Genomic DNA, 16,123 nt, shown 5'->3' with positions numbered 1-16,123 from the left:
GGACTTTTTCATTAACTGTTCCCTCCTGGTGGAATGACCTGCCCAAATCAATCCGAGCAGCTGAGTCCTTAACCATCTTCAAGAAACGACTAAAAACACATCTGTTCCACCTTTATTTGACCCTCTAACTCTAACACTTTCTTATTCTATTTTAATTCTACTTTATATATTTTATCTATTTTTCTTTTTTTATTTAAAAAAACACCAGCTTTCTATTTTTTCTATTCTATCTATTTGTTTTTCTTTGTGTGTGTGTGTGTATATATATATATATATATATATATATTAGTGCTGAGCAACTATTAAAATTTTTAATCGCGATTAATCGCATTGTTATGCACAAAATTCAGTAATGAATTCAGAAGTAGTGTATTGTGCACTTTTTTCATTTAAAAGTACTGCTATAAAATCTCAACTTATAACATTAATGTAATCAAATTAAATATAAAACCAAAGATATTTGCCACTGCCAGGGCATTAACGTTTTTATAGAAAATATTTTATAGTTTGTTATAGAAAAACAAGTTATGCTCAAGAGTCCAGAGCCTCGATCATAACATTATAACAGGCACTTGACGAGTGGAGACCTGCACTATCGTGGGACAGAGTGTGGCGCGGGACAACGCTTGATGGCCGAGTGCGGGTGCGGGCTGGTAGAGACTCGTGTGTGCGGGATGGGGGAGAATAAGTACTCACACTAGGCAATCTTAATCGTGCCCGAGCGCGTTTGACCCCCAAAGCACGGTTCGTTTGACTAGTGTGATCGCTCCGACTAGTGTGAAATGAACCAGGCCGCGGTTCGTTTAGCCGGCCCTAGCTCGGTTGGAAGAGGTGGGCCAGAGCGCAGTTCAGTTGGGCTCGGGCGCGGTGCGCATGTAGTGTCGGAGCGCTGAATTTCTGATACGTGCAGCATGATTGCGTGAACATTTCTGAGCGACAAAAGCGATAGATCTGTAAAGCAATATATTGTGAGAGGGCCATGTGTTACCGCGTCACAAATGACTCAAAATAATAAACCACAAAGTTAACAAAACAATGCACTCCACTGTGCTGAGCGAGAGCGCTTCTCTGCTGTCTTCACGTGCTATCGGAAACTTACTATTTCCCACTTATGAAGTTGTGAGCGCTTCATGTGAGCGCTGCTGCAGTCTTAGGTCCACCCCATATGCTCTCATTGGTTGAGACGCGTGATGACGCTCATCCCAAGCCAGTAGCCTACTGATCAACATCCCACCCCTCCTGTGACCCATGGTTGGTCTGTGTGTGTATTCAGAGCCAGTGAGCAACGGACTTTCATAATAATAAAAAACTGCGTTAACACGTGATAAAATAATTGTCGGCGTTAATAAATTAATGCGTTAACGTGTTGCTACGTGTACTGCGTTAGGCTAACCGTGACTTGTCCTTTGCAATTACATATTGTTGCTCTTTTGTTAGTTTTGATTGCTTCTATTGTCCTCATTTGTAAGTCGTTTTGGATAAAAGCGCCTTCTAAATGACTAAATGTAATGTAAATGCAAATAAATGCTGTTCCTTTGAACTTTCTATTCATCAAAGAATCCTGGAAAAAAAAATCACAGTTTCCACAAAAATATTAAGCAGCACAACTGTTTTCGACATCGATAATAATAGTACATTTCTGGAGCACCAAATAAACACTGAAGACTGGAGCTTAAAATTCAGCTTTGAATAAATTACACAGGAATAAAATACATTTTAAAATATATTAAAAACATATATATATAACAATATTTCACAATAATACTGTTTTTACTGTAGGCCTATTTTTGATCAAATAAATGCAACCTTGGTGAACATAAGAAACTTATTTAAAAACATTAATGACCCTAAACGTTTAAACAGTGAAAAAATAGTTAAAATATTGATAATGATGATTTGAAATCTTTTTTTTTTTGTATGTAAGACCAACCCCAGTGTGACCTGAAAAGATAGTGTTTTAAGCCAAGTTGGCATGCAATGTCGCTCCATGAGGCTTACTTCAAGATGTACTGTAGATGGTGTGCAGTGTTGTATCTGACATGATTTGAAAGCCCATTTCTCACCTTCTTCTTCATCTTTACATTCTTGAAGATAGCGTGCACTCTCCAGGTCTTTGCAAACATGGCGCCAAATGCTGTTGTGTAACCCACAATGAGGATCCATGTACGGACCTAAAACATTAAATATGAAAGTAAAACAAGGTTGCTACAAACCAAAAGTTCTTATAATTTGGGCACTGAAATGCTAAGATTGGACTCCCACGTCCACTATCGAAAAGCAAATTGGGTGCCAGGGTGTGTAGTGAATTCTGTGGAAGTTCCCGAGGCATAATTTTTTTCTCTTTGTCCTCCATCTTCTGTCTCTCTTGCTCTCTCCCACAGATCTAGTATTCTTTATTTTGAGCTCCTCTGGGAAAGAAAATCTCAGAATGTAAAAGGCAGGAATCAACGATAAGGATGGCCTGCTGGCCTGGAGACAGTGTTAGAAAGTTTGGGAACTGCAATTTATGGAACTGCAGTGTTGTCACTAGATCTTGTTTGAAGGTCATGTATTGTGGGTTGAAGGTTTGATGTGATTTCATGTGATGTGTTGAGCATTGTTGTTAATTCTACTAAATTAAATTAAGTCACCAAATGCATGTTAAAATTGTGACTGAAATTTGATCATGTTGGACACATAAAAGGTTTGAAAATCATAATTAAATCATCATATGTTAGTGTTTTCCACCAAATGGGTTTATGAATTTATAGTTGTTATAGAGATACAGCTGTAAAATAGACACATATTATTGTTTAAAAACCTGAATTAAATTGTTGTAACTTGTTTTCATTTACTTACTGGAATTAAAAATATCATTCATTTCTAAATAATTGTGAATAAATCATTTCTTTTTCTAAGAATAGGTTGCTAATGTTGAAAAAATATTAGCAAAAAAAAAAAGTCTGTATTGTTGAGCCCTAAAAAGGTCAACCCGTTTTGTCTAGGGTAAAGCAAGCAAACAAACATGAAAAAAGAAATAAAATAGTTAACTGTATTTAAAAAAGCATGAATAATGAATGCCCAGTTTTACCCTATCCTTAATACTGCAATGTAAGACTTCATCTTCACAGGCCAGAAGGTCGGACCCATTTCAGGCAGGTAGCATGTGTCCTGCTCAACACATTTGTGAGCTATTTCCCTTCAGACTCAAGCTACTGCAGTCGCCAAAGCCTCGTAATTAAAAGGTGGATTATGATCACATGCAAACAGGCAATGGAAACGTGATGAGACACATCCAGTCATGCTTACTCAGTTTGGTGACACAGTCTGAAAAGTGAAAAGTGTTCAGATTCAAATACAGAGGAGACCAGGGCTAGTTGTCTCAATCTTTAAAAGCTTTTAAGTCAAATGTCCAGTTGCACAAATGTTTTTGTCTCCAGCACAGGTTTTGCATGTTTAAAATACCAATGTCATAAATTAGTCCTATATTATAATAACTATCAATGTTCTTCACGCTAAAATCATTATGCTTGCTTATTATTGTGACAATTTATCCATTATAACTGTTTGTAGCTAGGAAAAAAAAAAAACTTTTAAGGGAGTAAAAAGTGTGACAACTAACCTATGGTCTACCCATGTTCACATCTGATTCACAGAAATCAGTCATTACTCACAGTACAGAGGGTCTCAAATTCCTTGTCTGAAACAAAAGATCCATCCAGACCAAAGAGGAAAATGGAGGCATATGACAGCAAGCCCCCCAGTATGATCAGGTTGTTCATATAGGGACTCGACATTTTGATCAGCCTGCAGATGGAAGGAAGCACACAACTGATACATTAAATATTCACATTTCATTTATTATTAACTATTGCAATTAAATGTGCATCTACACCTATGACTGTATCATATACAGCAGGATCCAAAAGTCTGAAACCACTAGTAAAAGTGCCTTTATTTTGCACTATTGTAATAATTTTATACAAATGTATCCCATTGCAAGTAATATTATCAGAATAGGTTTGAAATCAAAGAACGTCCTCTGGGAATCAATAATTAAAAAAATAAAAAATAAATAGGTGTGCACTGTGCACATCCAAAACCTAAATTGGGATCAGGTGCAGGACAACAGAACAGTAATATAAAAAAAAAGATAGATACACAGATAGATGTAAAAACAAAACAAACAAAAAAAAACATTTATTTAAAAAATACAGTAACAAATGTAAAATGTGAAATATTATTACAATTTAAAATATATTTTTTTCTTTTATAATATTTTAAAACGTTATTTATTTTTGTGATGGTAAAGCTGAATTTTCAGCACCATTACTCCAGTTTTCAGTGTCACATGATCCTTCAGAAATAATTCTAATATACTGATTTGCTGCTCAAGAAACATTTGAAACATTATACTTTTTTTTTAGGATTCTTTGATGAATAGAAAGTTTAAAATCTTTTGTGGCATTATAAATGTCTTTACTGTCACTCCTGATTAAATTAATGCATCCTTGATGAATATAATTATTAATTTCTTTAAAAAAATAAATAAATCTTACTGACCAAACTTTTTATTATTGTTCAAACTTTTGAACAGTAGTGTATCTATAGTGACCTAAAATTAATGCAGAATCTTAAAGATGAACTTTTCCTATTATAACTTTTCTATTTTACATTTTTCAAAATCTTAAAAACTGATTTTCACATGAAACAAAAGCTCCCAGACTTTCACTGTGGTCTCAGACTTTTGTTTGTTTCATTCTTGAACCTTTCCTTTCATAGTCTTGCTCAGCACTGACCTGTGGTTGCGGTTTTTGATGTTAAAGAAGAGGAAGGCTCCTGCCATGAGCATGCCCAGGATAGTGATGGTAGACAGGATGCTATAGAGGGGGACATTTATTTGCCGGCGCTGCAGACGCACAAACGTCCGATCCTTCGGCGGTTCAACACCTACAAGAGTCATGATGGTTCACAGTCAGTTAGTCTCAGAGTCACTTCTAAGAACGTCACCTCTGAGAAAGCTTTCAAAATCTCCTAGGAGGACGCTCCTGTGTAATTTAAATGACTAAGGTTTTAAAATGCCAACTAGAGAGAGAATTGATGGGGTTATCAAGTCACTAATGTGACATATTAGCTCTATTTCTGCACAAGGTTACATAATGTTTTGGTTACATGGCGATGATTATGATGTAAGATGCGATTAGATCTTACATCATAATGAGAAGTTGCAAGACAGTCGAGCACTTAAACCAAATGAGTCACCAAAATGAGTCAAGAGTTGTTTGCATGGCTTGTGTCTTGACAACCTGGGTGTTTTCATGTACTACTGTGAGGCTTTACTGCTATTAGCTCAAAAGCAAATGGTTTAGACTCTTTTTCAGTTGAATTTAGAAAACAAACTCAGTTGTGGTCAGTGTTTGAACTTTTCCCCCCACTTAACCCTATAAAGCCTACTGTAACCCTACTGTACCACATTTAATATGCACATTTCTATGGACTCTAAATTAACAACAAAATCAAAACATTGCTGAAAAACCTGTTGTATACCATCTATGCCTTCTGATTGATAGTTTACACTTTTTAAGGCAGTAAAAGGTCTTTCAGTACCTTTATAAAAACGTCCCCCTTCAGATTGTGGTACATGTCTTTATGCTGTGAAATATTTACAGATTTTTATAAAGTAAACGTAAGAATAGCTTTTATATTGTTAGTAATACTTTGAGATGAACACTTACTAAACTGAAGCAAGTTGGGATTACTTGATTTTCTAAAAAATTATGTATGGAAATTCATGTTCAAATGTGAGTATCAAATATGAACAGTCTTTTGAGGAACACTTACTTGTGCAATCATCATTAAATTGCATTAGATTATATGTTTTGCATATTTTTGCTCTGAATAATATTGAGTGTTTTTTCTCCTCGGGTTTGAGCTCCATATTCTCCTATATCATGAGCCATAATGTATCAAATACGATACTCAACAAAAAACACATGCATTTTTTTTTAGGTTTTAGGTTCAATAAACTGTTCCATTTCAAAAAATTTACATTTCTGACTATTGTGTCATGCTTTACATGGTAAGTATGCCAAATGATTCCCTCAGATCCTCTTAACAAGTTCCATTAAAGACAATAAAATGTTTTACTTCCTGCCTACCACTGTTTTCCACAGAGGCAGTTTGAAAAGAAAGTAAATATACAGGGATTATAGGAAAAAAAACAAAGAATGTCAATGTGGGAAAAAATACCTCTTGAATTATTCAGATGACCACACATTGAACAGTGAGTACACAACATTGGCAGGCGTGTGAACCTTCTGTCTCTCTCTCACTCAAATGCTGACCCGCAAACACACACAAATGGGGCTTTTCCTACCTTGGAACCTGATGGTGTTGTTGATAAGGTCCAGTACATCTGCAATGGCATTGTACTCGCCCACCTTCACCTCTTGACCCTCTGTGAAAGACAGCAACAACAAGAGGACAGCGGCGATAAGAGCAGTGTGTTCAAAGCCGGCGGCCCCCAGAGAGAAACAAGACAATAGACTGCAGAACTAGTCCAACATATTGTCCCAAAATGCTCAGGCTGATGTTGACCTGAAAAGGTATGTAAATTGCAACCTTATGCATTTGCACATCAATTAAAAGGCACCAGATTAGCAAATCTGCAAAAACAATGATTTGAAACAAACACTGTCTTGTGACATTTAACTAAGGAAAACAGCTTTACTTTACTCAGAAAACATAACAGCTTCACTGACAATCATGCAGTCAGTGAATTTTTGCACTTTTTGTTTTGACAAAAATGTCCTTTAAATGTAGTCAATATTTAGTCTTGTTATATTTAGTCAATTTTACTATGAATGAAATGGTATACAATATAGTCCACAAAAATATTTTAGTGCAAAATATGACATACCCTACTGCTCAAATGCTTCATTGATTTGATCAAAAATAAAATAAAAACAGTAATGTTGTGAAATATTATTAGTTTAAAATAATGGTTTTAAGGTGCTCAAGAAATATTCCTTATTATTATCAATGTTGAAAACAGTTGTGATGCTTAATTATTGACCCCAAACTTTTGAATGACAGTGCATGAAAATATGTGTATGAAACATGAAAATGTGCCAAACTGTAAAAAAACAAATACATATTTAGTAATTAATCTCATATAAATAGAAAGCATTTGAATGAGCTAATTAACCAGTTATCAAAAATACCGATTTCTTCTTCTACAAACATTATTGTAGTGCAGTGTTAACATCTTGTAGTTTTTTTCTTTTTTTCTTTCTTTTTCATTTTATTATCACCATGATGCATCTTTTTTGTTTTGTTTTTATTATTGCTGACGAAATAAAAAGCCTTGTTGACAGGAATATCGTTGAACTAGGTATTAAAGACGAAAACAGGATGGTTAGGTGAAATTTAAGGTTACGTATCCACAGATGCAATAAAATAAAGCTTAGTGTCAATAACTTCCCAGCAGAACAAGACTTAATCTCAGAGGCCAAATACAAAGAAAGTCTATTCCAAAAGCCATCTTAAAACTCAATATTTCTCCCCGGTGTGCGCTTCACAACTGCTTGTGTATTGACTGTCACACTCACAGGGAAGAAAAGTCGCTTAAAAACAGAGAACATGGGACATAAGATATTATCACTTAGCTCCTGGATATATACATGTGTTTCCAATACTGCTAATGCTAAACATTTACCATATGAATATGAATTGAGATGCCAACCCACATTCTGCTCATTGCAATTCATCTGATGGTTTCAGGTTTTCCCATATAACTGCTGTGGATTCAAGCAGGCCAAATTTTAATGTGAATAACAATTTAAACAGTACATGGTGGTACCGAACTAGATAAAATTTTGTGCTCTAGATGGTCTTGCTGTGTCAGGAGAATCATTGACTGTGAATAATCAGCGCTGTCTGTGTACATGGTTTTGCTGTACACAATGTCATCATTCCGGTACTTTGACCATGAGATCAATGGGACACTATAAAGACAGCAAGCATGTAAACTAATAGGCAGTGTTCAGTTATTAGTAAAAGATTAAAGATTAAAAGACTTATGTTAGTCAGGCTTAAGTCTTTGTCAAAAATGCAGAGAGAAAGAAACAGTTTGGCCAGAACACAATCTTGCCAGGAGGTCATTGTCAAATAACTAGGTTAAGAAACGACTCTGAGTGTCTTGTCCAGATGGTTCGGAGTGTGGTGGCAGTGGGTGTGATATAGGAGCTGACAGACTGAGACTCTAAAGATGGATGGCAGGCTCAATTGAGGATCACAATATCTCTAAATATTCAGCCTGGGCTCCCCCTTCCTATCCTTTAACAGTGTGGGATGAAGAGAGAGAGAGAAATGAGCAGAGAGAGAGAGAGTGATTGGAAATTTTGAGAGAATTAGCAAAGCCTTTTTGTGCACTGCAAAAATCATATTCTAAACAAATATTTGTGTCTTATTTCCTAAATATACTTGGACATTTTACAAGTTTATTTTGTCTTACTGCACTTGCAGATTTTTTATTTATAATATTTTAAGTATTAATAAGTAGAACAATTTAGAACAATAAACTAAATAGCGAAATAGCGAAAAAATCTGCCAGTACAGTAAGATAAAATACGTTTGAAAACAAGTGAATGAAATCATATGCAGTATTGCTTCTCAAGTAAATATATCTTGTTTCAGAGAGATTTTTTTTTTTTTACTGGTAAACAAGTTAAAAGACTAATTAAAAACTCATTAAGAAATGATTTTTGAGTGAATGATAGAAAGACTGAGTCAATGTGTGACTCAGTACATGACTGAAAGTACAGTCATTTCATTAATAAAGTGAATGGGTGAATAAGCGAGAAAGTGAGTGAGCGAATGAATGACTCAAAGCTGAAATATGCTACATACGTTTTGCCCCAATTTACAGTCTAGAATTGACAATCCTAGTTTATAAAAGTCATAGCTAGTCTGGATTTTGACAAAATCATGTAGTGTATGATGGGCACAGACTCTGATTTTTTAAGATTCAGACTATAATTCCATCCAGGATATCAAACATGGTGATATTCTGAGCCAATTTTAGAACACATATTGCTTTCATTTGTCATGCATCTCATAGCCACCAGGCACATCCTCAGTCTTTTATTGCATGATGACCATTTTTTCTTTGTAACCATTTACAAAGTCAGCAACTACATGATGTCTAGTGTTTTAAAATCTGCTCAGATTTTAAATGTCATGTAGTATATTTCGAATGAATAAGTGAGTGAATGAAAAAGTGAGTTAATACATGAGAAAGTAAATAAATATGTGTGAATGAATGAGTGTGAGTGAATGGACAAACAAATTAATGTGTAGCTATGTTTCCATCACCCTGTTTTTATGCGCATTTTAAAGTGTCGCATCAGAAACGAGTGATGGAAATGCCAAATTTTTGAGGGGGGGGGAAATCCTTGAATTTGCAAAAAGCTTTTACACTCATTTGAGGTGGTTTTTGGTTAATGCGCATCAAAAAGGTCATGTGACTTTGTGCGATGGGATGGGATCTCATTGCACAACATCTGAAATGTTGTTATGGTCATTCTTAAATGCCCGAGCAAAGTCTGTTTTTAAAGTATTTCAGTATAATTGCCTCCCAGTACACGACTGTGTTCTCAAACAGCAGGCATCTACCTCCGAAAAGCAATGACCACATTTATTGTGTTTCGTCTGCTCGCTCTGAGGCACAAGTAATTCATTATATATGAAAAATATTATATTCAGTGGCTTCTCCTACTTTTCTTAGTGATATTTAGTGCCAGTTTATCAGGAAGTGACGATTTTGTTCTCTTTGACTCGTTGGATGGCAACTGTGCTTATTCGCAAATGTTTTACGCAATATTCCAATTTAGTTAAATTCGCAACTTTCGATGGAAACCTAGCTTGTGAGAGTGAATGAATATATGAATGAACAAGAATTTGAGTGCATGAGTAAATACGTGACTGATGAGTATGAGTGAGTGATTTAATGTGAGTAAATGAGTGAGAAAGAGAGCGACTGAGAGAATATGAGTGTGAATGAGAAAGACAGAAGAAAGACAGAAAGCACAGTAATAGAGTGAGAACTCCAAAGAAAGAAGGAGCCCAAAGCAAGCTTGCGCTTTGAGCCAGTGTGAGTTGTGATTGTTCTCGGTGTAGAAGGAGATGCTCTCTAGTGCACTGCTGATAACAGCGTCTCCTTTCTTTTTTTCATTATTTATCCCTGACTGCCATTCGCCTTCATATTGACAGACAGTTCAATCACCCCTCAGCCAAACAGCCCTCCGATCCTGCGGCCTGCTCACAAATACAGTCTGAAGAGGTGATGTAACACACTATGGGGGGGAAGCCTCTGCGCTGAAGCAGATAAAACTGAAGAGGGTGGGGAACGCTGGCCTGCGGCTGCCATGGGGTGTGAGGGGGGAATCCCTGCTCCGAGATTAAATCCCACAAACTAGAGTTAATCTACCCTGCCCACATACTGGATTAATCACATCAGAGGGCCGAGCAGGGGAATTCTCTGACCCCATTAAGCTACAGGACGGCGCCGACGCTGACACAGAGCATGCTGACTATGTGATGTATGGCACAATCGTCATGCTGAGATATTTGTCGCACATATTCTATCACGGAGAGATATGTTCATTAAAGATGGAGGATGATCAACACTGGCTGAAGGACCAACATTTGATCCAGCATTTCCTATAAAAATGCATGTTAACCATGAAAAATGACCATCTAAATGGACTTACCTTGAAACTGGGTGAATTTTATGGTTCCCATGCGTTCCCCGTTCCTGAACATCACCTGACCCTGCAGAAGCACACAACGAACAACCTTCACAAGAGCTGCTTATCACGTGTAAATGGACAGTTTGCAGAAATCTCGATTGCACAGTTGAGATGATTAATATCATGGCACATAATCTGAGTGGGACAGATATATCTTACAAGGATCGATTTTCCATCTGTTTGCCATATCCTTCACTCTTGGCACAGCAACAAATTAGGAGTGTTTAATTTGAAGTCTGGCACAGTGCTTGTTTTTTAAGGCCATTTATTAGATTAAAGATCTGTGAATTGATCGCGTTCTTGAGGCAAACACAATTAATTGTAGCACAATTGATTTGTTAAATTAATGGAGCACACAGAGGTCTGAGAGGTTGCCAAGTTGTGCCAGCTGAGGAGGACTGGGATGCTTTACTGGTAAGGTAAAGTAAAGTAAAGTAAAGTAAAGTAAAATAAAATAAAAAAATCATTTTTATTTTTTATTGTTGCAATTCCGCATATTATTTATCAGATATTTCAAAATAAAACATCTTGTATCAGTATAATAAAATTAAGAATTTAGGTAAATTTCTTCTTACTTTAGCAAGCACTTATGGTAACACTTTACAATAAGGTTCATTAGTTAACATTAGTTAACTACTTTAGTTAACATGAACTAAGAATGAAAAATACTTCTACAGCATTTATTAATCTTAGTTAACATTAATTTCAACATTTACTAATGCATTATATAAAAGTTGTGCTTGTTAACATTAGTTAATGCACTGTGAATTAACATGAACTAACAATGAACGACTGTATTTTCATTAACTAACATGGACAAAGATTAATAAAAACTGTAATAAATGTATTGTTCATTGTTTGTTTATGTTAGTTAATACATTAACTAACATTAACTAATGGAACCTTATTGTAAAGCGTTACCAGCATTACTAATAAAAGCCTTAGAAAGAAATAGCATAATGGTGAAGGAAAATTATAGGTTCAGTTGAAAATAACAGCGGTCCAGGAAATATAAAAAGGCTACTGAGAACTTGGAAGTTCTTTCTTGTGCCCTTGAAAGATCATCAGAACAATAAGAGCATTGTAAGAAACTTTGGATGAAATGCATCTTCTAAAGGGGAAGAAACCAATTAATATTTAGTACATATAAATAATAAATCACTTCAACCAGTTACAAAACACAATCATTAACAGAGGAATTTCCTGCAACATCATGAATTCAAATATGACGTGAAGCCTCATCAGATGTTGCAGATGTTGCATGGATATCTGATCAAAGCGCAGACAGGTATATAGCATTTTTACATAGTTTTTAAAGCTCCATCACTGGATCAAAATATTATCTATGTTCATTATTATGTCTTAAAAAAAGAAAATGTGTAAATGCGGATTGCTGTCTGTCTGCCCCGAAGCTGCCTAATGAGCCATTTAAAAGGATTTGGGATCACTCGGCCCAATAAAATAACAGGTGAGAGGCATACTGCATTACCATGGCAATAATTAGAAGCCCATTAAAACCATTGGAGGTAACTCAGAAGCGATCGTATCTCAAAAAATGGCTATCTTTGAAGTATAGACCAGACTCCGGTCCCACTGCAATATGATTCTTTGTTTAGCAGCTCTGATGTGGGCGCACTGGATAAATGCTCGCCTTCACAAAACACATTAAAGCTGCAATTCAGAATTATGTGTGTAAACAATATATAATGTGAACGGCAGTCCTCTTTGTCAGATGAATTTTACTGACTCCAAAGCCCTGCCTGCGGAAATTGACATATTCTTCATAGTTTCCAAGACATCATTTTGATTTATAAGCTATGCAGGATGTCATTTTTGTAACATTGTGGAGACAGAAAGGAGAAACATAGGTCATATTTTGTTCCTTTTGTGTTTGATGGAAGAAAGAAAGATGAACTGTCACTTTAAGACTCAAGCTGTAACAGTAGTTGGAGAGTTATTCTAAATCAATGAAGTCTTTTCTCTTTCTCAGTTTCTTTTTTTAGACTGGTTTCATAACATTAGAACAGCTGAAAATAGATTGCGTTGCACTGCAGGTGTAGGCTTATGGGTCAAACATGTTGATGGCACCTTTTATCAGTGTGTGTGAGTGTGAGTCTATGCAGAGGTGTGGACAGGCCAGGCAGGAGGCCTTATGGAGGTCACACAGGTGTGCAAGGCACCCTCAGGCCTGTAAAAGGGGTTGTGGGTGGAGGTGATGAAGGTGATGGAAGCAAATGATGATGTCGCTGTCCAACCAACCAAGCAGCCACTTATAATAGCAGACAGCAGCTAGGTTTGCCCTGAAATATCTCACACATATTCAGTGATATCAACTGTCTACTGATCATGCAATGACTTCATACATTGAGATTTGTAAACTAGGGCTGTGCTGACACAGTCATATATATATATATATAGATGTTGACTACTGGTCCCAACAGTCCACGTCTGCAGTGCAACAGTCTATTTTCAACTTTTCGAATATTATTACATTTGGATGAATATGTTTTAGAAGACATGTTTCCTGTTTTTATTGAAATTTAAGCAGTCCAGGTCCTCTGAATAACTTGAAAAGTTACAAAAGTAAGTGGAAAAGTAAGAAAGTTATTTCCCTTAACCAGGAAATTAACGTTCTTAGAATTGACAGACAGTTGACCCTGAGAGGTCAAGTAAATATCTACAGCGGATCTAAATATTTATAATGAATTATAACTAGTTATGATTAATTATTCATATTTCCCCATGAATGAGCTGATTCGCTACACTGGCAAGAAACATGTTTAAGTTACAAAAACTGAAACATAATAAAAATTGTATATGGAATCGAGTAGGTGAAAGGATGGTTCCTCTTAGTGTGACACCAACTGTCAAACGCGGAGGAGGATTCGTGATGGTCTCTGACTCTTTTGCTGGATCCAGAGTCTGTGACTTACACAGTAAGTGTCAGCCTGAACCAAAAAGACTACCACAGCATTTTGAACTGGACACAAGTGTGAAAGCAATGCTATACCTACTGTACAAGTGCAACACATTTTTGGGAACTTTGCAAGTGCTGAGAATAGCTTTACAAACACTATTTGATTTTCATCGGCTGTTATATCAGCAAAAGAGGCTTGGATTTAGAAATTTAGATTACATTTTGATTTCCTTATTTCTCCGGTTGAGCATTTTTTGTATGCTTTAACTTCAAAGTATATTAAACTGTGTAAATTTCAATACAAACTGAACAAATTAGGTTTTCAACACTTTTGACAAGTAGTGTTTCTTGATTCTTCTCAGAATCCTTATACTCGGGATCCTTATACAAGAAAAGAATGTGAAATCTGACCATTAAATTATCATTCATATGTCTGAGGTTGGTAAGATGTTATTGAAAGAAGTCTCTTATGCTTATTAAGGCTCCATTTATGTGATCAAATATGCAGTAAAGGCACTAATACTGTGAAACATTATTACAATTTAAGAGGTCTTCTATTTTTAATATAATGTATTTCTGTGATGGTAAAGCTGAATTTTCAGCAGCCATTACTCCAGTCTTCAGTGTCGCATAATCCTTCAGAAATTATTCTAATGTGGGTTTGCTTCTCAAGAAAGTATCAATTTCTTCTATTACTATATATACTACTGACCCCAAACTTTTGAATGGAAAAGTATGTTTGCTTCTAGAATGTACCATCAGAAAGTTGTGCTAACCCTCTCTTAACCAAATGAAAGCGGCACAGCACCACTCTTCACTCAAAATGATCCACAGAGACTTCTCTAAGATAATGGTTTACTTCCTGTGGCATGCTGGCACTCGATCGATAGCTCTTCTCAGAGGACTCAAAGTCTGATGGAGAAGCTAGAACAGCCCGTTCTGTTGGACAAAGACCCAGCCATTGTTACGAGACAAACCTGATCCTTGTGGGACCACTAAATCTGTTGTAGTCAGATTGCATCTAGTTTTATGGGACTATGTTCCAGACGATTCTCTGCAATCATTCAGTTTTGACAGGAAGACGTCCTATTTTAAATCAGAATCATGAATATTGGGAATCTGATCAGCCATTAAAACATCACTTATACTGTAGGTAGTGATGCATGATATTAATGATGATATTAATGATGATAATTATTGCCATGATACGGAGGATAACCAATAAATGGCCAATATCAAAACTCTATTTTGTTTAAAAATAAAACAGAAAAAAATTAAATCAAGAACTTCAAATGCTAGAAGTGAATTTACGCAACACAACACACACATAACGTACAGTGAAAAAAATGGATATTTATTTTGAGTTGGGTTAGTCTGTTTAATCATAACATAACATTAAAACTGTAATCATGTATATATTCTCACACTGAATCTCCAAGTTGAAACAATATATTTAATATATATTAAAAATATTTTAAATATTTGTTACATATATATATATATGTATAATTTTTTGAATGAGTAATCATAGTTGCAGATATTGATCATATACTGTACAGCTAGGATGTGGGTAAAAGCATTAGCATAGCTACTTCAGGAATTTAAGAGGGAAAAAGCTGTTAATTGCGTTAATTTGTTTTTAATGTAAAAATACAGTAAATTATCAATTAAATATACAATACCGACTGATACCAATAAATGAATTCTCTAACGTTGGCCAGTAACCATTACTGTACTGATATATCTTCTCCCTTTCTATAGAGAGGGAAAAGAATGACCACATGCTCTTGTTTGCCCTTCTGCTCATATTTCCACTGGTCTTCCAGCAGTATTTTCCTTTTTTTATTTGTGTTTGTTTTTCCTTCCTCTCCATTAAGCTTCTACGCTGAGGTCTTGCGGAACATGCATTGTTTGTTAGCAGCCTGGGCAAACAGAAAAAAATACTCTGCTACACATGAGAGATACAGTAACTGCTGGATAAAAGCCGAAGATGGAGGGCTGGAGGACATACTGTACTAAAACCCAAAATGCCCATTAACCCCTATTCATTTCCCAAACCAACAGCATTTGCTGTTATATCGAAACTCCTTCCTTTTGTTAGAGAGATAGTTCGGTTCAGCTTCACCGCGTTCCTTTAGAATTGCTGACTTGCCTTCTTTTTGTGCTCTGCGATTCTCTCTTTTGGCAGCCTGCAGCAGTGTGTTCTCACAAACAAACACACATTCAGTGATGTCTGCAGACGGGACACTCCCTGCATACCAACTATCTCCCTACCTCTTATCTGGCTCTCATTCTCTCAGCTACATCGCATGTTTAACATTACTAGCCTCCAATCACAAGCTGCATTCTCAAATGTTTGCCCTCCCTCAGCCTCTCGCAGGCACTTTGCAGCAATAAAAGTGGCCCTCTTTTGACT

General features: G+C 36.0%; 1 protein-coding gene across 1 annotated transcript in view; it reads right to left on the bottom strand.

Annotated features, from left to right (window-relative positions):
• Window positions 1–16,123, bottom strand: part of LOC107710365 (gamma-aminobutyric acid type B receptor subunit 2-like) — a 200,417-nt gene that overhangs the window by 42,674 nt on the left and 141,620 nt on the right. Inside the window, exons 8-12 of the mRNA XM_016515120.1 lie at window positions 10,752–10,812; window positions 6,356–6,436; window positions 4,779–4,929; window positions 3,654–3,786; window positions 2,064–2,171 (exon numbers count right to left, since the gene is read on the bottom strand). Of these exons, the coding sequence (XP_016370606.1) occupies window positions 2,064–2,171; window positions 3,654–3,786; window positions 4,779–4,929; window positions 6,356–6,436; window positions 10,752–10,812 (534 nt within the window). The remainder of the gene's footprint in view (window positions 1–2,063; window positions 2,172–3,653; window positions 3,787–4,778; window positions 4,930–6,355; window positions 6,437–10,751; window positions 10,813–16,123) is intronic.

Source organism: Sinocyclocheilus rhinocerous, unplaced genomic scaffold (assembly GCF_001515625.1).
Source record: "Sinocyclocheilus rhinocerous isolate Xijiao unplaced genomic scaffold, SAMN03320098_v1.1 scaffold492, whole genome shotgun sequence".
In the NCBI taxonomy this organism is placed as follows: domain Eukaryota; kingdom Metazoa; phylum Chordata; class Actinopteri; order Cypriniformes; family Cyprinidae; genus Sinocyclocheilus; species Sinocyclocheilus rhinocerous.
Note: the sequence above shows the minus strand (reverse complement) of the source record. Positions and strands in the feature narration are given on the sequence as shown.